General features: G+C 39.3%; 1 protein-coding gene across 5 annotated transcripts in view; it reads right to left on the bottom strand.

Annotated features, from left to right (window-relative positions):
• adamts17 (ADAM metallopeptidase with thrombospondin type 1 motif, 17) overlaps nucleotides 1-19,384 on the bottom strand; it is a 118,628-nt gene that overhangs the window by 45,152 nt on the left and 54,092 nt on the right. For all 5 annotated transcript variants that reach the window (XM_035162416.2, XM_035162420.2, XM_035162421.2 and 2 more), the window contains exons 8-9: nucleotides 7,329-7,434; nucleotides 3,084-3,224 (exon numbers count right to left, since the gene is read on the bottom strand). In XM_035162416.2, coding sequence (XP_035018307.2) covers nucleotides 3,084-3,224; nucleotides 7,329-7,434 — 247 coding nt within the window. The remainder of the gene's footprint in view (nucleotides 1-3,083; nucleotides 3,225-7,328; nucleotides 7,435-19,384) is intronic.

Raw genomic sequence — 19,384 nt, 5'->3', positions numbered from 1 at the left:
CCCAACAATTTCTATAAATATCGTCCTATTTCTACACTTCCTTTTCTTTCCAAAATGCTTGAAAAAAAAGCTAATATCAGATCCATGCTCACTTATCTGTTCAATAACCTGTTCGAACAATTCCAGTCTGGTTTCCACCCCCTCCATAGTACAGAAACAGGCTTGGTAAAAATCACCAATAACCTCTTCATTGCAGCTGACTCCGGACTGTTTACACTCTTATCCTCCTTGATCTGACAGCAGCCTTTGACACCATCTCTCACCAGATTCTCCTCAGACTAGCCTCCATTGGCATCACCAACACACCCTTGGATTGGTTTGAATCATACGTCTCTTGTCGCATTCAGTTCATCCAACTCAAATCTTTCAAATCCCACCAATTTCCAGGACCTACAGGTGTTCCCCAGGGTTTTGTCCTGGGGCCCCTTCTGTTTTTACATTCAGTTTGAATGTCTTTCATTTGGACAAACTACATGTTTTATTCACTGTTCATTTTATTGATGTTTTTGATACATTGTTTTTTGTTGTGTTTTTATCTCTGCCTTGTAAGGTGACCTGGAATGCTCTGAAAGGCACCTTTAAATAAAATGTATTAATATTATTATTATTAAATACGCCACAGGGTACAATATGCATGACAAATTAAGAAATGTCTTTTAAAAAATGGGGTAAGCTGGGGCCAATGCCAGAGCATCAGCTTTGACTATAGTTACTGTACACAACAACAATGTTGACAACTGCAGTCTTAGCCTCAACTTTTAAGAGACAAACATTTTAATAGCATCACAAAAAATAGATTAAAAAGCGTGGGCGGATTCAGCGGCGGGGCCAGGGGGCACTAGCTAAAATTGATGGGCCCCTGAAGTTACCCTGTTGTGGCAGTTGATTAAAAAAACTTAACAAAAAATCAACAAATAAAAAGTCACTTATTTACAATACACAGTGTGCTTGAACAAGGAACATTTTTCAAAATGTATTCAATGATGTGTGGCGCTAACACGAAACAAGGATCAGGAATTGTGCGTGGACGTTGGACATATAATCCTGATTTAGAAACATCCTAGATCCACTACAGCAAAACAGTTTATCATGTTTCGAGACTAAAACTAATGACTATCAGCTGAATAAAATGTGATGAAAAATATACATGATATAAAATCAGTGGTCCTGAAGCCACAATTCCATTTTTTTAAATGTAGGTCTAGGCACTGGTCTTTGATGTTATAAGAAGAAGACTGCTCTTAGTATTGACTTTGCTGAAGAGAAAATCTGTTTCCATTGTCTCTATGTTTGTGGTTTTGGTATCAGTGAACAGATCATAAGATTGATAAATCCCATTCAGCCTGTTGGTAAACGTGCCAATGGATCCATAATCTTCAACTGAGTTTCTAACCTAAGATGACATCTGTGTTTACTCATGACACAATTATTAAATGAGCAAAAAACACATCTGAGTTGTAATCAATCAACTAGTGAAGTTCTAATAGTGTAGGGGACAGAGTCATGAATGCAAAACAGGTTTCATCATAAATCCTTATTTTTACATGCACTCAAAACTAGGCATGGAAATATGCCCTCATGCTCTTTAGATGTTTGTCAGACTTTGAGCTTGTGAGGCCCCACCCACGTCTGATTTGGAGGTTCTCAGCTCTTTTTCAAAGTCGAGGAATGGCCAGTGGCTAGATGTTACTCAGAAGCTGGAGTCTCACAGGGTTTTTTTGTGTTTGTGAAAACCACAAATGGTGTTGTTTTTACCATGTTGTTGATGTCTTTGTGTTTGTGTGTCGGAATGAGCATGAGAGCGAAGGAGAGAGTGGAGTCAAGTGGGGCTGAGTTAATCAGCTCTACTATGTAATAAGATTTTATTCATTTTAAATAGTAGCGATCATTAAGTGATGGTTAGTGTTGATATTGTGGGGCTGGCCACAAACAAATCAACATATGGTTACTGATCATATAATAATATATAATACAGGGTTCAGCTAACTAGGTGGTCCTTCATTCCAACATTCAGTGGAATGTGTCCACATTCATGTGGCCCAGAACACATTTGCATTCACACAGCTAAAAGAATATGATCACGAGTCCTAGAACACCTCCAAACATGGTTTAAGGGATCAGATCTAAAGACATATTGAGGACACATTAGGGTGCGTTCACACTTACTGTCCAAGTACTGTCCACCTGTGATCAAATCACTTGGGACAGACGTTGATACCAGCTCTGAATAGCAGTGTAGAAGTTAGACAGAAAGACCTACTGCTTGGTCAAATTAGACAATTATTTGTAAGCTTAAAAATATCAATGGTTCCAGCTACTGTCAGCAGTTGGACAAATAAGCAGACAAAGCACAGATTGACCAGCTATCATTTTTAAGGGCTCATCATTTGTGGCGCAAAACTATCCAAACAGGTTCTCTACAACATGCTGAGCTAAGCCAACAAAAGAAGTGACAGACAAATGCGAGGTGTCTGTGCAGCCTGACACTCAGAACTTCACTGGGCCTTCATTCACTTATCAGGATTTATCAGATTAACCTCAGGTCAGAGACCTACATGGATACAGTTTAACAAAGACACACCAACACAGTCAAACACTTAAAAGGTTCAGAGTGTATTGAATACAAAATAATCCTAGTGATGTTTTCACTAGTGGGTTTCATCTAAATTGTACACATTATTTTTTCTTTACCCTAGAATGGGCCCTTTATATTTAGAAAAATTATATTTACTTCGGGAGCGGGTCCTCAATACGGACTGCTCCATGTTTTGTACAGTAGCCCAAACTGGACAAATTATGACAACTGAAGGCTACCACAGGTTATCTTTCATGTGGGAAGGGGAGGGTGAGGTGAGGGGTATTTAGCTTCATAGATGCAATTGATCAAAATTGATTCAAACTGACACTGGTTTGAATCGAGAGTACCTTCATTTTCATTTCTATGTTTTTTTTTGTTTATTGTCATGTTTATCAATTTCCTGAAATCATTTAGTTTATTTTTACCTATAACTGTAAATTAATACATATTTTACACACAATTTTCTGTGGGTCAACTGTTAGGACCCAGAGCAGCTGTGTCTTACTTGAGAAAGTTTTCCAGATCATCGCGGCTGCAGGATGACCAGGACAGGTCGCTGGGGTTTCTACCTTTCACCCATTCGCCGGACATGATGTGGGAGTGACCTGTGCAGGTGGCGTGGTCGTCATCGTGGCTCATTCCCATGCTGAAGAGACATGGATACAAAGACACTATGTCAAAGATTTGCGGAGCTGGTTGTCATCACAGTCCCTGTTTGTGGATCGTGTATATTATAAAGCATTTCTTTAATGAATGACTCTGTGACTCTAAAGGAAATGCTAAACCATGTTAAAGGAGACCTGTTGGATCAGTACCATTACATAAGGACATTCTTACTCTGTCAATGTCACATCATTTTGATTGACACTTCATTTAAAAAAAAAAAATGTTTGCAGTGTCGAGGTCCCGCCAATACACCTGTCCCTTACGAATTGTCTCAGCCTGTTTTAACAGCATCAAATAACTAGAACAAAGCTCATGAGGACTATGAAAACTTGAGCATACATCAGTGTGATTACCACTACCCTAAAATAACAGAACAAATAGTTGTGAATAAGGTTTTTAATATGTCTTTAATTGTTTTAATTTGGTCCACGTCCTATCTGCTAGCATGGGGTGTGCAGGGTTTACAATCTATTCTGAAGCCAGCCACCAGGAGCTGTCATGTGGTCCATCTTACAGTCATTGGTTAACACACAGTAATGTGCATAGCAGTGTGAGCTTTTATTCAAGCCCATATAAGTAATAATAAAAAAAAATGTATGTTCGGTAAAAGCACAAACGGCAACACAGACAGGGACGAGTCAAAGTTAATTAGAAGAGTAATGCAACAATTTTTTTCTATATCTGGGTCAATTGCAAATGACTGTGCTTACACTGTATGTTTGAATTCTCTGTGAAAGCAACAGGACAACTAAGTGTATCGTACTGAAACTAATTAACATTTATTCGAATTTTTATTGAGCAGCACATATAACAGCATCAAAAACTAGAGTGCAGTGAATCCCCCTCCACCAGCAGCACATCTGCAACATATTGATGGAGCAGAGCCTGAGGGAAGCTACTCACACACACTGCACGTATGTGTGTGTGGGACACAAACAGGGAGGACTTCACTTTGGCACAGTTATTGTGTGTGTGTGTGTGTGTGTGTGTGTGTGTGTGTGTGTGTGTGTGTGTGTGTGTGTGTGTGTGTGTGTGTGTGTGTGTGTTCACTCAAAGCCATGACCTACATTTGCAAATTAAAAACAACAACTTAGTCTGAACTCCAGGCACAGACTCAGAAACTAATACATTACAAATATAGACTCTTTCTCTGGTTAAAATGAAAGCAATATAGAATTGCAGTGAAGGACTCATACTTGTCATACTTGTCGTCATCCTTAGCAAAGGACAGTGCAGCGCCTTCAAAGCAGAGGAAATACATCAGTGCCTAAGAACAGTCCAACTTGACCGGGCCCATGCAGACAGGTAATATAATCTTAAAAATATCTCAGATATCTTGTCATAACAGTTTGTACAATAGTGCACACTGTAAAGCACAACATATCTACCACAGAACATCATTCAATCTTCTGACCAAATAGAGAAGTAAAGTCAAGGTCTGATGCCTTTGCTGCAAGGCATCAGACCTTTAAGTCAGGGTTCATCTGGTAACTGTGAGCTATTTGGGAAGCCTGTGCTTTAATAACAAGCCATCCGCAAATGCAGCGTATATTTTTTCTGCAATATAATTTCGTAACCATAGCAACACCGGTGCATAAGTGCAGGCTGGTATCCTATACATATAAAACAAGGGTAACTTCTCACAGAAACTATACTGTAATACTCATAATACTGCAGTTTCTACCCATTTGTCATTATTATGAGATATGTTTGATTCGCAGACAGTCTACAGTCCACCTTGTTACACCAGCGTAACATTAACTTTAAAAGCATGGCAGGATGGCATCACCAAACCTTGCCAATGAGTTAGTTATGTGCCCCAATATTTAATGACTTAATGTTAACTCTCAGTTTGTTTGTATTAAGTCTGTGAACACAAAAGGCAATCGTTCATTCTTTTTTCCTTGGTCTGGACAAAATTAACAGGTTTGAAAATGACCAGTACTGTTTTCACACTCAACCTGTTTGTGTTGATTCAGGTGAACTTTGTGAATCAAATTCTGTCAGAGTGGTGTAATAGCAGATGTGTGATGTAACGATGCAAGAAGTGTGATCTACTCTTCTTACTTTAGTTATGGTTATAAGCAATTATTTCTTTGTGAGCTGTTTGTGACACCACAGAAGAAAACTAAAACTGTCCAATGAGGGTTCAACCAGTCGTGTGAGTTATTACTCACCTCTTGTCTCACTTGTAATAAGTCACTGATCTATGGGTGTGACGGCAACCTCGGATAGAATCCAAATTTCCAGACGTCCCTGAACCCACAAACTTCCAGGTATTAGACAAGTCAGGTGTCCCTTCTCAGTGGGCACCATTATGTGTGTGTGTGCATGTGTTTCAAATTACTGACTGTATCTTACTGTGCAGTACATTAAATGCTATCCAATTAAATGCCTGGAACATAAATGGATATATGTAACCTAGACATCCAAAAACCATTGAAACCAAATACTTTCAAACCCCATAATAACTAAGTAAAATTAAAATTTGAGTATATATTTTTGCTAAATTATTATCACATTGACAAAAGTATCCAGACCCTTTACTATGACAATAGATATTTATCCCCTGTCGAAGTCTCATAGCTGATGATAAATCAGAGCAAAACCCAAGCCATAACGTAGAGAAGCTGCCTGCAGAGCTCAGAGACTGGACTGTGTGAAGGCACAGGTCTGGAAAAGGTTCCAACAAGTTTTAACAGTATTTAACATTCTCAAGACCCACAGTGGCCTCCTTGATTCTAAATGGAAGAAGTTCGGAACAACCAGGACTCTTTCTTAAGATGGCAGCCTGAACAAACTGAGCAATCAGGGGAAAAGGGCCTTGGCAAAAGGTGAACAAAATCCTGATAGTCACTCTGGATGAAATCCAGAGATCATAAGATAAGTGTATGAGGACAACCGATTCTACGCATCATGACTGGTTTCATACATAAGTCACCAATGAATCAATAAATAAATCAATTATATTTGTATAGCCCATATTAAAAAAAAATCACCATTTGTCTCACAAGGCTTTACAAGGTGCGACATCCTCTGCCCTTACCCTTAGCAAGAATAAGGAAAAACTACCAAAAAAAACCTTTTAACAGCGGAAAAAACATAGAAACCTCAGAGAGAGCTACTTGTGAGGGTTCCCTCTCCCAGGACAGACAGAAGTGCAATAGATGAACAGATCAACAAAATAACAGTATTTACAACATTGATTGGAAGAAACAGTTTGTAACATAACAGAAAAGGGCTGATAGAAATGAAGGGAGCAGCAATGACAAATCAATTGAGGAGTTATTGTCAGTACTGGTAAAGTATGTGAGTAGGCTTATTGTATCTACGCCAATCGTAGAATCAGCGAGTTGAGTGATTCTGTCACACAGTATTTCCTAAAGGATTCCAGTACACACTAGCTGCATAGATGAAAATAGATGTAAAATGAGAAGACTATGGGCAAATTTGCTTTTGGTCACTATGAGGGAAGTTTGAAAGGATAACACTTCATTTGTGATCATTCATAGATGTTTGTCTCGGTGATGAGAAAAAAGGGGGAGAAGTTGGACAAAAAGAAGAGAAACCTGAGTTGCTGGTGAGTTTGGAAATGAGCTTGTCTGAAGTGTCACAGAGAATCAGACATTGTTGACACAGCAAACATCAGTCAGGGAACTTGTCCACTGACTGTTTGTGGACAAAAGAGAAAGAAAACCTTACCAGCAGTCAAATAACTCCAGAGCGTAAATACAGCTTGTTTGTTATCATTCGGTGAGACTTTCCAACTTTGAATAAAGCAACTTTAAAGTCTTCCAACTTCACTCTGCACTGCTCAAATGGTCACAAGGTTTAAGATTAGATAAGATTGTTTTTTTCGAGAAAGACTGAGCCTTTCTCATTATGCTGTTGATTTGACTGAAAGACACTGTTACATTAACATGATTATCCATGTTTTGAAGAAACAATCCAAAATTCTTATTGTTGGAAGTTTAAATGAAAATTAACCGATAACAGCAAAAATGTGGACAATAGAGCTAAAGTCAATGATGTGATGGATTGTCAAAATACAATGAAAAGAAAAAGAAAAGACGGTGAAACCTACTTGTGTCCCAGCTCGTGAGCAATGGTGAAGGCCAAATTGAGTCCATTGTCCTCTGCTAACACGCACTTCCTCTTGGCACTGCAGACACCACCCAGATAAGCGATACCTGTAGCACAATAAAATGACAATGAGTTTCATAAAATTGGGTAATATTATTACATTTCATTAATATAATCTTTCAAGGTCCAAGTCATACTGCCCCTTATTTCCATTTCTATGATTCTCATTAGACCTCAGCCAACAACCAAATTAAATGGTAAGTCGACTGTATTATATATAGCCCATTTCTAGTCTTACACCGCCACTCAAAGCATTTTATGAGTACTATTCACCCATTCACACATACATTGATCACGTTCTTTTCTACCAGACATGAACAAACCAGTGGTATATCATCAGCAACTTACCAAAGGACACTTCAAAATGCAGACTGGTGAAGTCAGGGATCAAAGTTCTGAAAATTCGGACCTGCTCTACCTCCAAAGCCACTCATTAAACAACTCAGTCAGGCTACTGAGGCCCTAATGTCCATTGCAAAGAAAACTTAAGTTTGGATTTATGGTTTGATAGGTCTCATCAATACTACCATACTGTATAAGAATACTGGTGTATCAAAGCATGGCAGAGATAATAAAATAGTCATAAAGATTTTGAAAAATCTAACTATAGACTACTGTTGTGAAAACACTGTGTTTATGTTCCCTGCTGATTCAAAGTGGCAGAGGGTGCCAGCAAATGTTTGTAGTGAATATGACCCGGCTTAAGAATTCCTCATTATCGAAATAAAGATGGATTCAACCATACTGGACTAAACTAGTCACATCAGAGGTGCAGGACCTGGACAGGACATAGTATCAGACTGTTAGGCCTCAAGTGTCTCTATTAATAGGTGAAACAATTGACAGGATAAACAACTCATACCTTTCAAGCGCAACTAGTAAACACAGTGGCGAAAACTGTTGAAAAACAACTCAGCCTATCAGTCAGCCTTTTATCAAGGCATTATCTGAGGTGAGCGTTACAGGTCTACATGTGTCTCGCACACACACACACACACACCTGGCTTTCTTTCTTTTTGCCTCTGGAGCAAGGCCATGTTGCCTCATTTGAATCCAGACAGAAATTCAATCATTGGCAATAATACGACAATTGAAGCAAGATGAGATTTATAAAGAGAGAAAAACCTTGACAGAGAGAAAGAGAAGAACAGAAATCCAGAGAGACAGGGAAGTTTGGGCCTTATCAGTCAACATGGCAAACACATGCATTACATCACTGGTGCATGAAGTGAATGAGGTTTCAGGATTTAGGTCTGTGTGATAAGACAGATCTGTTTTAGAAGAAACACAGAGAAACACCTGGAGGTATTCAAGTCTCTGCTAGCACAGTGGAACAATAAATTCAAAAAGTTAAGAAGATATGAAATCGAGGCTTAATGGGAGCTTTCCTGTTGTGTCTGCATCATTATCAAACTGCATTCAGTGCTGGGATATTTGTCTTCATTAGTTCACTACAACAAAGCAATCTGTCTTACATATGTCATCTATGTATGAGGTTAGAGGAAAAGGTACCAACTTAAAATTAGCTAACTTAGCTTGCAAAATACTGAGCGTGCCATCCAATAACGCCGTAGTGTGATAACGAAACAAGAGGTATCAACGATATATAAAGCACCACCTTGCAACTTGATGGGACGGATTCGACAGTTATGTAATGTATCAAACCATATTTGTCTGAATCCATTTCATAAGCCAGAGGTCTTCAACAGGGGGTCCGCGGAGGTACTGCAGGGGGGTCGCGAAATTTTATACAATATATATAGTAGGGGGTCCCTGCTCCATCTCTCCATCAGTTTGGGGGTCCTTGGCCTGAAAAATGTTGAAGACCCCTGTCATAAGCTGTCATTGGCACACTGCAGTGATAAGATAGGAATAGTCATGGTGTTATTTTTCTCTTGATTTCTTTTGTCATTTAAAAAAAACCCATCACATGGACAAAAAAACTGGACTTTCACTGGAGAAAGAAGTGTTATCTGTGCCAATAAGGTTCAAGGTTTATTACTAGTTGAGGGCACTCAGAATGTGATTCAGCATTCCAAAGAGCCACACAAATGGCTCTGTCAAAGTATACCCATTCTTGGTTTTAAAAAATAAAAAAATAAATGAAAAGGATCAGAGGATTACAACCGTGATAACGTTCCTGAGTCATTAAATCTTGTCTAATAGAATTATAAACCTATATCACATTTTTGTTTGATACAAAAAGCATTGATATTACAATACTTCCAGCAGGATGGTATGGGAGTGGGGAGGTGATTTAGTGTCATTCACAATGCTGAGGGCCATTTCACCTTGCATCATTGATTTGGTTTATGGAGAACTTAAAAGCACTGTGCTTACTGTTTGCTGTGAGAAAGTGCGGCAAGGTTCCCAACTAATACAGTGATGCAGTGGTCTTGAAGCCCTCATTGGAGACTTTGTAGAACTTAGTGATAGGATATGTGGAGGGAGGGTCACCATCTTCAGTTGATGCAGTAAGTGAAAACAGTACTAGGCTTTTTTTAGGTTGTATTGTCATGTGTAAGTTCTAGGAGAGGACTTACAGTATGATTAAGAACGTTTTGCAACTGACACTCACAAACTGGTGATCAGTGTCAAACCTTAATTCAGGTAGCCTAGCAACATTAACTCATGGGCTATAATACAATTGAGATGAAAAAACACTAGGTGCACAGATGGAGCACCATCATGTCTACATGGTTAAAACAAAAAGATGTCAGTGAAAATGCCCTACTAGCAGGTAGGCTTTCTCAAATGACCCCACCCTGTCAGTGAATTGTTCCAATTACAAGTGTTCCCAAGAGGATGTCCATGGTGAACACATTCAGATCTCTCTAAAGACATTCTAAAGAAACCCTTGTCCTTTTAGGAAACCCTCTCCAAATGCCATACTATCAACAGGCAAGGGTAAGCAACGGAAAGGTATTGTTGTTAAGAGCTAACAAGTTAAGCAGCTGCGCCTTCTTGGTGGTGACCGTCTTTCTTTCAGTTTTTGATTTTCTCTTTTCTGAATCACACACTGCACCATCAGCATTAAGACTGGCAGTGGTTTTATTATTGCTTAACCTTGAAAAGAACTTGGTTAAAGCTTTGCGTGACGCATATAATTTTTCTTCTGAAGTGACCCTCTCAGGGTACAGATAGGGAGTAAATAAATTTAGGCACAAGAAGAACCCTGTACTTCTCGATAACTGTGAACTGGTTGAACAAGGTGGGCTGTTACAGAGCATTGACTGGGAAGCTGATAAAATTCTTCTTTACAATTTCCAAACTCTCTCAGAGAGCCTCAGGGCAGGGATCTTTCTGAACTTTCTCTAACCACAGCTCCTATATTAACTTTCACATCTTCCCATTTGTGGGGCGGTAGGATCGGCCTGATGTGGATATCAGGGTGGTGGCAGTGAAAGACATGTTGCCTCATTGGTTTCAGCTCTGAGAGCCACTGGCTGCTCTGGGACTTAAAATCTATGGCCCTTGAATCTACCGCTGTGTCTTCTTGATGGCTGCGCCAAGGAAAAGTTAAGTGGAAATCCAGAAAAGGACAGGAGCTCAAGTAATGCAGTGTAGGGAACTGCAGAAGGATACAAATTCAGCTTCACCCCCTGGCAGATGGTGTAGTAGTGGAGCTTCCATGACTACTCAAACCAAAAGGAACTTCCATTAGTAGCAAGCAGTGTTAGAAAGACCAAGCATTTCTATTATTTCAGTACCCTTACACAACTCTCTCTCACGCAACACATTATGGAGAAATAAGAGGACTTTTAAGGGAACACTTAACGAATTATGAACTGGATTCAAAACCACACCAAAATGAAAAATATAAATCAAAGGCTGATCCAACTTGCATGAATTTCATCACGGCAACTCATAATGTGACTCAGTAGCGTGTATGGCCTGTATGCACTCCCGATAATGTCTGGGCATGATGCTCCTGATGAGTCCTGGGGATCTCTTCCCAGACCTGGATCAGAGCATCAGTTAGCTCCTGGACTGTCTTTGGCGGTACTTGGTGGCGTCGACTCTGCTGGGCGACACATACAGTGACATACACGTAGAATGGAGTCAAATTTGAACTGCCTTAAGGCTACTACACTGGACTGACCTGGTTAGTTTCCCGAATTTTAAAACCTTACATTGCCAACAGCTGTCAAATCTATGTCAAATCCATTAAATAATAGGCTACTTGTTAATAATAGGTCTCCACTTCATCTTCCCAGTAGGCAGCAACCACCAAAATTGGTTGCAGCAATATGACTGCACTACACAAATATGCTTTAATGTTTCTTAATCTTGTCACCAAACAAGGACAAGACCTTTGTTGCTTCATCTCATCTTCTCTCAACTGAAGATGACCTTAGGTCAGCCAGTAAAAGCAGCTAAATGATGCGAATAAAATTTTACATAGCCACTATTCACCAGAGGCAAACTCTTCCAACACCACACGATGGTACAGCTCAGGGGTCTCATTTATAACGGTTGCGTACGAACAAAATGGGGCCTGAAACGTGCGTACGCCACTTCTCAAGCAAACGTGGGGATTTATAAAAACAAACTTAACGGGAAAATGTGTGCATTTCCACGCAAACTCTGACCCATGTGTACGAACATTTTGGAGACGGGAAAATGGCGATGCAGACGTGAGGTGGTGAACTGAAGCCAGATTGTTGATCCACTTCATCATTAACATTAAAATCAACAGCATTATTTTTGCATGCGCAACTTAACTGTTCCATAAGAACCTTCAATTAAAAAAGATATAAAACAACTTGCAGTAAATTACGTTCAGATACCATTAAACAGCCGAGGCATTAATAGTTTTTAATAATATCATCTAACACTCTGCGTAAATCATCAAGGACAAGTGTGTGTAAAATAGCTGCAGTGAACGTAACTGTGCCATCAGGCGAACAGAGCACACAGGAGATCACTCACAAAAAAATAAAAAAACTATTCACTATCCAAATAATATCCCAGAGTGGAGGTTAGGATCCACTGATGTGTGAAGTAATTGATCCGATTGCTCTAAATATATATATACTGCGGTGACACTCGTGCGTAATGATGCGTGATGGATGCACGTGAATGGAAGGATGAGGAGGAAACAAGGGTTCAGCGATCACAAAGAGTTTTTATCCCATGATGATGACTGATCAGCTGATATAGATTCTATAGATCTGTGATCTTGGATCATTGTACTGAACTGAGTCCAGTATTACACAGATCGACCCGACGGAACCGAACCATCCCAGTACAAACACAAACATATAATAATAATTCTGTTAAATTGTATAGACAGGGGACATCACAGTTGTCTCTGAATCTGATAATCCTGCAGTTTGGGATGTATAAAATACGAACAGGCGATACAACGTTCCCCCACATTCTGACAGTGTGAAGCGATCCTTTTTTTGCCTCCACCTTTGAATTAGATCACCTTTGCAGTGTATCAGTGTATTTCAGTCATTAATGACATCGCTTGATGCTGTGATTCACCATGGAAACCCATTGGTCAGCAGGATAATTTAAAATTCATGAGGTGCTTTGCAAAGACCATTTATGGTTGAATGTGGGCGTGTAGAAGGCGGAGTATGAGCCAGATCCAAGTACGAATGTTTCCAGGTGGACTGTGATTTATAAAGTGAGCATTGTGTTCAGGTGTGAGTGCACAGAGTTTTATATTTTTTGCGTACGCTGAAATACCTGGAGACCACATGATGAACAGTTTCAGCTTGAATGCAAAGTGAGGAATAACTTCCTCAAACTCTCCGGTACATTTCATCTTGCTACAGCATTGTGCAGAATGGTAAAAGTAAAATACAAACATGGTGTATTTGGATTGGACTGGGCTCAAGCTGAAGCTCTCTTCACTGGAAACATTTTGGGCTGATGAAAACAGATGTTGGCCTGTATTTGAACATGTGTTTCTTTTCCTCTTCACTGGTTTGCTGTTTTTACAACCAAGCATGCTTAGGTAGAGGCTGTAATTACGTGTGTATAATGTGTATGATCTGAGGGAATTAGAGGAAAGCATCCTTGATGTTTTTATTCAAATAAAGAGGGAAGACTTAAAGAACACCTGCTGCTAAAGAAGAGGATTCATGCTGAGTAAGCTCTGTCCTTTTTTGAATGACTTGCTTCCATCCTGTTTTAGCAGCTGTTTATAATCCAGACACCACTGATAACAAACCCTATATTTGGATTTTAATATCCTTAGGTCAGCCACACTACCTGGACTAGATTTTTGAGTTTTGGTACCTCTGTGTCTGGACATTCAAGTTTTTTTCTATATTTGAGAACCCTTTGCAAATAGGCCTAAATACTGAATCCTGATTCAGCTTGTACTAATTATATGCAGTTTTGAGATCAAATATGTCATGACTATAACCCTATGGTTATAGTCATAACCCTATGTTTATACAAACATAATTGAATTGGATTAGAGTTGATAAGAAATGACCAACTCACCATTCACATATTGTTTTGATGTCTTTCATTGGAATTAATGACCCGCCATGTTTGGTCCATCGCCCAAGGTCCTCATTAGCAGACATGATTACCTTTACGTGACACTGAATGCTACTGAGCAAGCCTTTACCATCCTGGCCGATAAGCTCATGTGAATAAAACACAGTGAGGTCAGAGATGTGACTGAGATTTTCTGCAGCATCAAAGATCCGTTGAAGCCAGCACTTCTGAGGCTTAAGCCCCCACACAAAGAGCTGTGATCCACTGTGCTGTGGTTATCAGTGGTGGGTTTTGACCTGGTGTTAGGGGCTAGCTGACTGATCAAACACTGATGTGTTGGCTCACATAGCTGGCAGCACATCCAGCCAGACAGCCTCAAAAGAGCCACAAAGCCTTATCAGGCCTCTGGACTCACAGCACTGTGCTGCCCACAAGCAGCTTCGGCCAGCCATTTATTTTGCGCTAATTAGCCGTTACAACATGAAGGGCTTTCCAATGAGCCACTGAATCCTGGGCAGTCAATGCTCCCAGTGCTGACAACAGAGGCCTGACTCAGCCTGGAAGAGACGCTTTGTTCACCCTCTCACGCACACATAGATACACATGCCTACACATGACACATGAAAATACTGGCTCACGATAGATTGACCCCACTGACCTTAATGTCACACTAATGTTCCCCACTTATTCACACACTACAATAAAATAGAAAATGTTGCAGACACACATACTGTACACAGATAGAAGACTTGGACTCGCACACCAACATACACACATTGCATAATTGATGAACAAACAAAGATAGAAAATGTAAAAATAAGAAGCAAATTAGATTAGGAATAAGGAAGAAATGATGCAGGAAGCCAGGGTGTTTGGTTTGTCCCATATCTAAGATGTCATATTTATCCTTTAAAAAAAATAAGAACTATAATCTATTGAACAGTTAAATCTGTTTTTAACTAATGTACAGGCAGCTTGACTGTGAGCTGGGTGAAAGCAATAGCAGTTTGGGAGCCGAGGCTTTGTATTCCTTAATACTGGGATTGTCACATCTCACCTGACTACTTAAGCTATGTTAACATAATGTTTTCTCGCTTTCATTCCGTGTTTCCTGTTTTATTTTGGTAGCCTGTGTCTTTTCTTTTCAGACCACATGTCCTGTCAAGGTTCCCTCCTGTCTGATTGTCTCACCTGTGTGTCATCTCCTTCCCTGCCTTTATGTGTATTAAGTCTGTGTGCTTGCCTCAAGCAGTTGCCAGAATGTAGCCTACTCTGGTTTTACTTCCAGCGACTCCCTCCTAGTTTTAGCTTTTCGTGTACTGACCATTTTCTAAGTTAAACGACTTTGCCTCTGAGTCGTGCTATGGAGTCTTATTCTGCAGAGCCACTCGTAACAGGGATGGTGGGATAGTAACATTATATTTTCCAACAGTGGGAAAGGTTTTTGTCTTTCTTGTCTTTATCAGTACAAGTCTTGCAATAGACGTAGCTCTGCTGGTTATCCTAACAATTCCATCTCATTGACGTTGTGAAACCTTTCTGTGCACCTCACACAAAAACATTGTGTGGGTGTGTTGTTGTATCTCTCTCTCTCTCTTCCTCTCATACACACACAGTGAACGAATCAGCTGACTTGTGCAGAGTCACCTCCTACCAGTGAGCAGCTACTCCATAAAGTCAACCGTGACTCTCCAGTCCTCCGGACATCGTTTAACATCAACATCCCACCAACCCCCTAATCTCCCAGTTACAACCCTGCTCCAGAAAAGCAAACACAGGAAATAGGATACTACTACAAATATTACTTACATCCCAGTCCCACCCACCATCAAACTCGGGGTTAGACTTTCATCAATTTGGCAACATATGAGAACAGGGTTTGTCCAAATATCTCACATTACTCAGCCTGTATCAACCTTATAGTTTTTTATAGATTTTAAAGTCTAGGCAACTAAAGGTAATGAAAAAAACTTAAATACCCTAAAAAATGATGTATTATCCTAGAAAATTAAACCAGAAAAATAATGTTCTCATTAATTGCACATTAGCCCCAAATGATGGTTGAGTGTAGGCTAAGGTTCCAACGACCCTGATCACCTCGTGCACTTTTGAGCTACTATAAATACTTGGGTCATGTTAAGTAGCTGATCATGCAGAGGCACCCTACACATAGTTTAAATAACTGAAAGGCAGCAAGAAAAAACATTTAATGTTAGTTGATTTACTCACATGGATATTTGATTGTTAAAGATTCAGCTATATTTACTTCAGTATTTTGGTTTAATATTATCTGCAAAACATTCTTAAATCCACAAAAGCACATCAAGTCACCAGTGTCTTTCATTTAGGCTCAATGTCTAAAACTCCAAAAGTTTTGCCGGGGATGTCATTGTAATAAGATTGTTAGATCTTAAATAAACCAATGCTATTGCTTGCAGTTACTAAAGTGACAAACCTATAATATGCAAATAACATCTATACTAATCCAGGTGAATCAAATTACCAGGTAAATGCTCAGAACATGTTTTCCTGCTTCCCTCCGTACTATGGCAATAATGGTACAGCACAATGACATTTACCATTCATCCAAAGGAAAATTAAAAGCTTGGATGCTCTGCATTATTTCAAGCATAAATCAAAAGCACACAGCTTCAGGCTACTTGCAGTGGTTTGTAGGCAACCCTGCCAGGATGCTTTGTTAATAGAGGAGCAGTTAAGTTCAGTAACATCGCTGATATACGCAGGTTCAATCAAGTGCACCGTGTATCTTCAAAGAGAAGGAATGCGACATGAAATTATGAAATACAGGATTACCATGCAATAACCATTGCTAACGCTAACATGCTAACGTTAGCATGCTTGCAAATAATTTTTTAAGGTTGTTATTACCATAATACATTGAAACAATATTAAACAAAGATGTAACAATTAATTTTCAAATCCTTATTAATGGAGAAAATGCTACATTTGTGAGTCTCTCTCCCATCTTGCTGGTAATTTGCAAGGCATTCTGGGAAATTTTCATAGCCCTCGGTTTGAAGTGTGGGTCTGTTTTGAGGGCTATACAGCCTGGACACTTGCCTCTACCCCTCCATCCAAACAAAAATTGGGACACTCTCACCCCTATGCACGAACTCGTAAAATGGAGGGGTAGTGCTAAGGACTGGTCTGCCCCCAGGGATGTGTGAGCTTCACTGTCTTATTTTGTCTTCACAGTTAACAATTGAACAAGCTGCAGACAAATATTCCCATTAAGTATTAAGAAACAGCCAACCTTGGTCTGATGCTCAGCCAAATGTTCTGTTGTTTAAGTCAGCAGCAACCAAAACCTGTGTATAGATATAGATGGTGTTATATATGCTCATGTCCAAAAGAAACTTGTCCTCTGTGTAAATTAGAAAATACTGCTTTTCTTCAATCACACAGTAAAAGAGAGCTTCTGCACAATGGAATTTAAGCATGGTCTGGCAACCTGTCAGTGCGGTTGAAGGCACAGATCAGCTGCCTCATCCAGAAGGCCATGAAGACCATGGAGTCAATCAGCACCAAGATCTTTAGACCTTATATGAAGAAAACAACCTTGCACTCATAATCTTCACTGTGAATACCAGCTCATTCATCCCTCATTCCATTAGAGTTTGTACAAGAAACAGAGCTATATGTATTTTTGAGTACTTCATCCTTTGAGTATTTCCGAATCGTGAGTGTCAATGATTTTTTGTATTTATCCTGAGTAATTTATAACACAACCACCTTTAAAAGCCAAATTGTGCATTCAAGGCTTCCAATGTCCTTCTGGGACAATTAAGTCTTATCTTAACCAAGACCATCAGCATTCCCCAACCTTATTATCGCAACCAAGAGTTATGAACTGTTGAAATAACACAAGCTTTATGTTATAGTCAATTGTGCAATTATTGTAGTAGAAATATTGGGTAACACATTAACCATTATCTAGTTGCTTATTAGCATGCATATTAGTAGCATATAGACTCTTTATTAGTCATTATAAAGCACTTATTAATGCCTTATTCTGCAAGACCTTATTCTACAACTACTAGGCCATTAACTAACAGTTTTCCCTCAATAACCTACTCATTACTGCTTATTGATAGTAAGTAAGGAAGTTGTTGTACATGAATTACAATTTTAATATGCTTTGCTCAGTATGGGTCTTATACGGTGTCTAGTACCACAAGAATAGTCATTGTCCCTTCCTAACACGTATATATATATTCTATTCACTTGTAAAAAAAAAAAAAAACACAAAATTGCAAGTGTGGATAGTGTCCAAAATAACTAATTAAGTCTTTCTTACTCAGAACATGTTGAACACTCTAAACTGAGGTTTTGTAACAAATATATGGAGAAATGGTTGAAAATCTGTGTGTTCCTTTACACACCAAAAAGCTCTGTCAGCTGAAATGTATACAGGAAGTTTAGGAAGTACATTTGTTCTAAGCCTTGAAGATACGTTTGAAAATCTCTGAAGTGGACCATCATTAAAGGAGATATTTCTACTGCTGACTTTCTTCTAGAACCTGTGCATCTCAGTAGACCTCCATTTTTCCCCATCATTTAAGAAGAGCCTCTGTTATTTGCAGTAGTTGTGTGCTATAATGGATTTACTAAGTGTGAAGAAGAGGCAACTTTAGAACCTGTGTGGGTTAATAAGTGTCAAACTACTAGTGAATTAGTTGTGAGCAAAACCTAACCTTAGAATGGGGAACATGAAGTAAGAAAGACTTCATTTAGAGTTTTTTGGACACTATTAACACTTGCAGTTTTGTGTTTTGTTACATGTGAATAGAACATATTTATTAAGTGTTATGAAGGGAGAATGACTATTCTTTTGGTACTACCACCATATAAGACCCATACTGAGCAAAGCATATTAAGATTGTAATTCATGTACAACAACTACCTTACTTACTCTCAATAAGCAGTAATGAGTAGGTTATTGAGAGAAAACTGTTAGTTAATGGCCTAGTAGTTGTAGAACAAAGTCATGCGGAATAAGGCATTAATAAGTGCTTTATAATGACTAATAAAGAGCCAATATGCTACTAATATGCATGCTTATAAGCAACTAGTTAATGGTTAATATGTGTTCCCTAAAATAAAGTGTTACCAAAAATTGATTTGTGCAGTTTTCATTTTATGTTCAATACATATAATAGATTCAGACGAGAGAATATAAAAAGAAATGCAGAGTCATCCCCATTGTCCCGTGTATATTGGAGATGTTTGTACAGTTAAAACAGCTCAACAACTGTGGTTCCATGGAATCTGGTGACAGCCTGGAGAGGAGAAACAGAGAGGGGGAAACGTGGGTGGCAGGGGTTTCAAGGCAGGACCTTTAATGAGTGCTGTGATTATAGTGAGGCTCAGAGTGGGTCACACACTTTGGGCCTACTTGCACAAAGAGCAGGAGTGTTCTCATTGTGCAGGAAGATTAGCAAGCTGAGAGTATTATGGTAGGGCAGAGCTGTGCAGGGCCAGGAGCTGCCACAATGCCTCACAACACAGCCC

Source organism: Hippoglossus stenolepis, chromosome 1 (genome assembly GCF_022539355.2).
Source record: "Hippoglossus stenolepis isolate QCI-W04-F060 chromosome 1, HSTE1.2, whole genome shotgun sequence".
Lineage (NCBI taxonomy): Eukaryota > Metazoa > Chordata > Actinopteri > Pleuronectiformes > Pleuronectidae > Hippoglossus > Hippoglossus stenolepis.
This window is presented reverse-complemented; position numbering and strand designations above follow the sequence as displayed.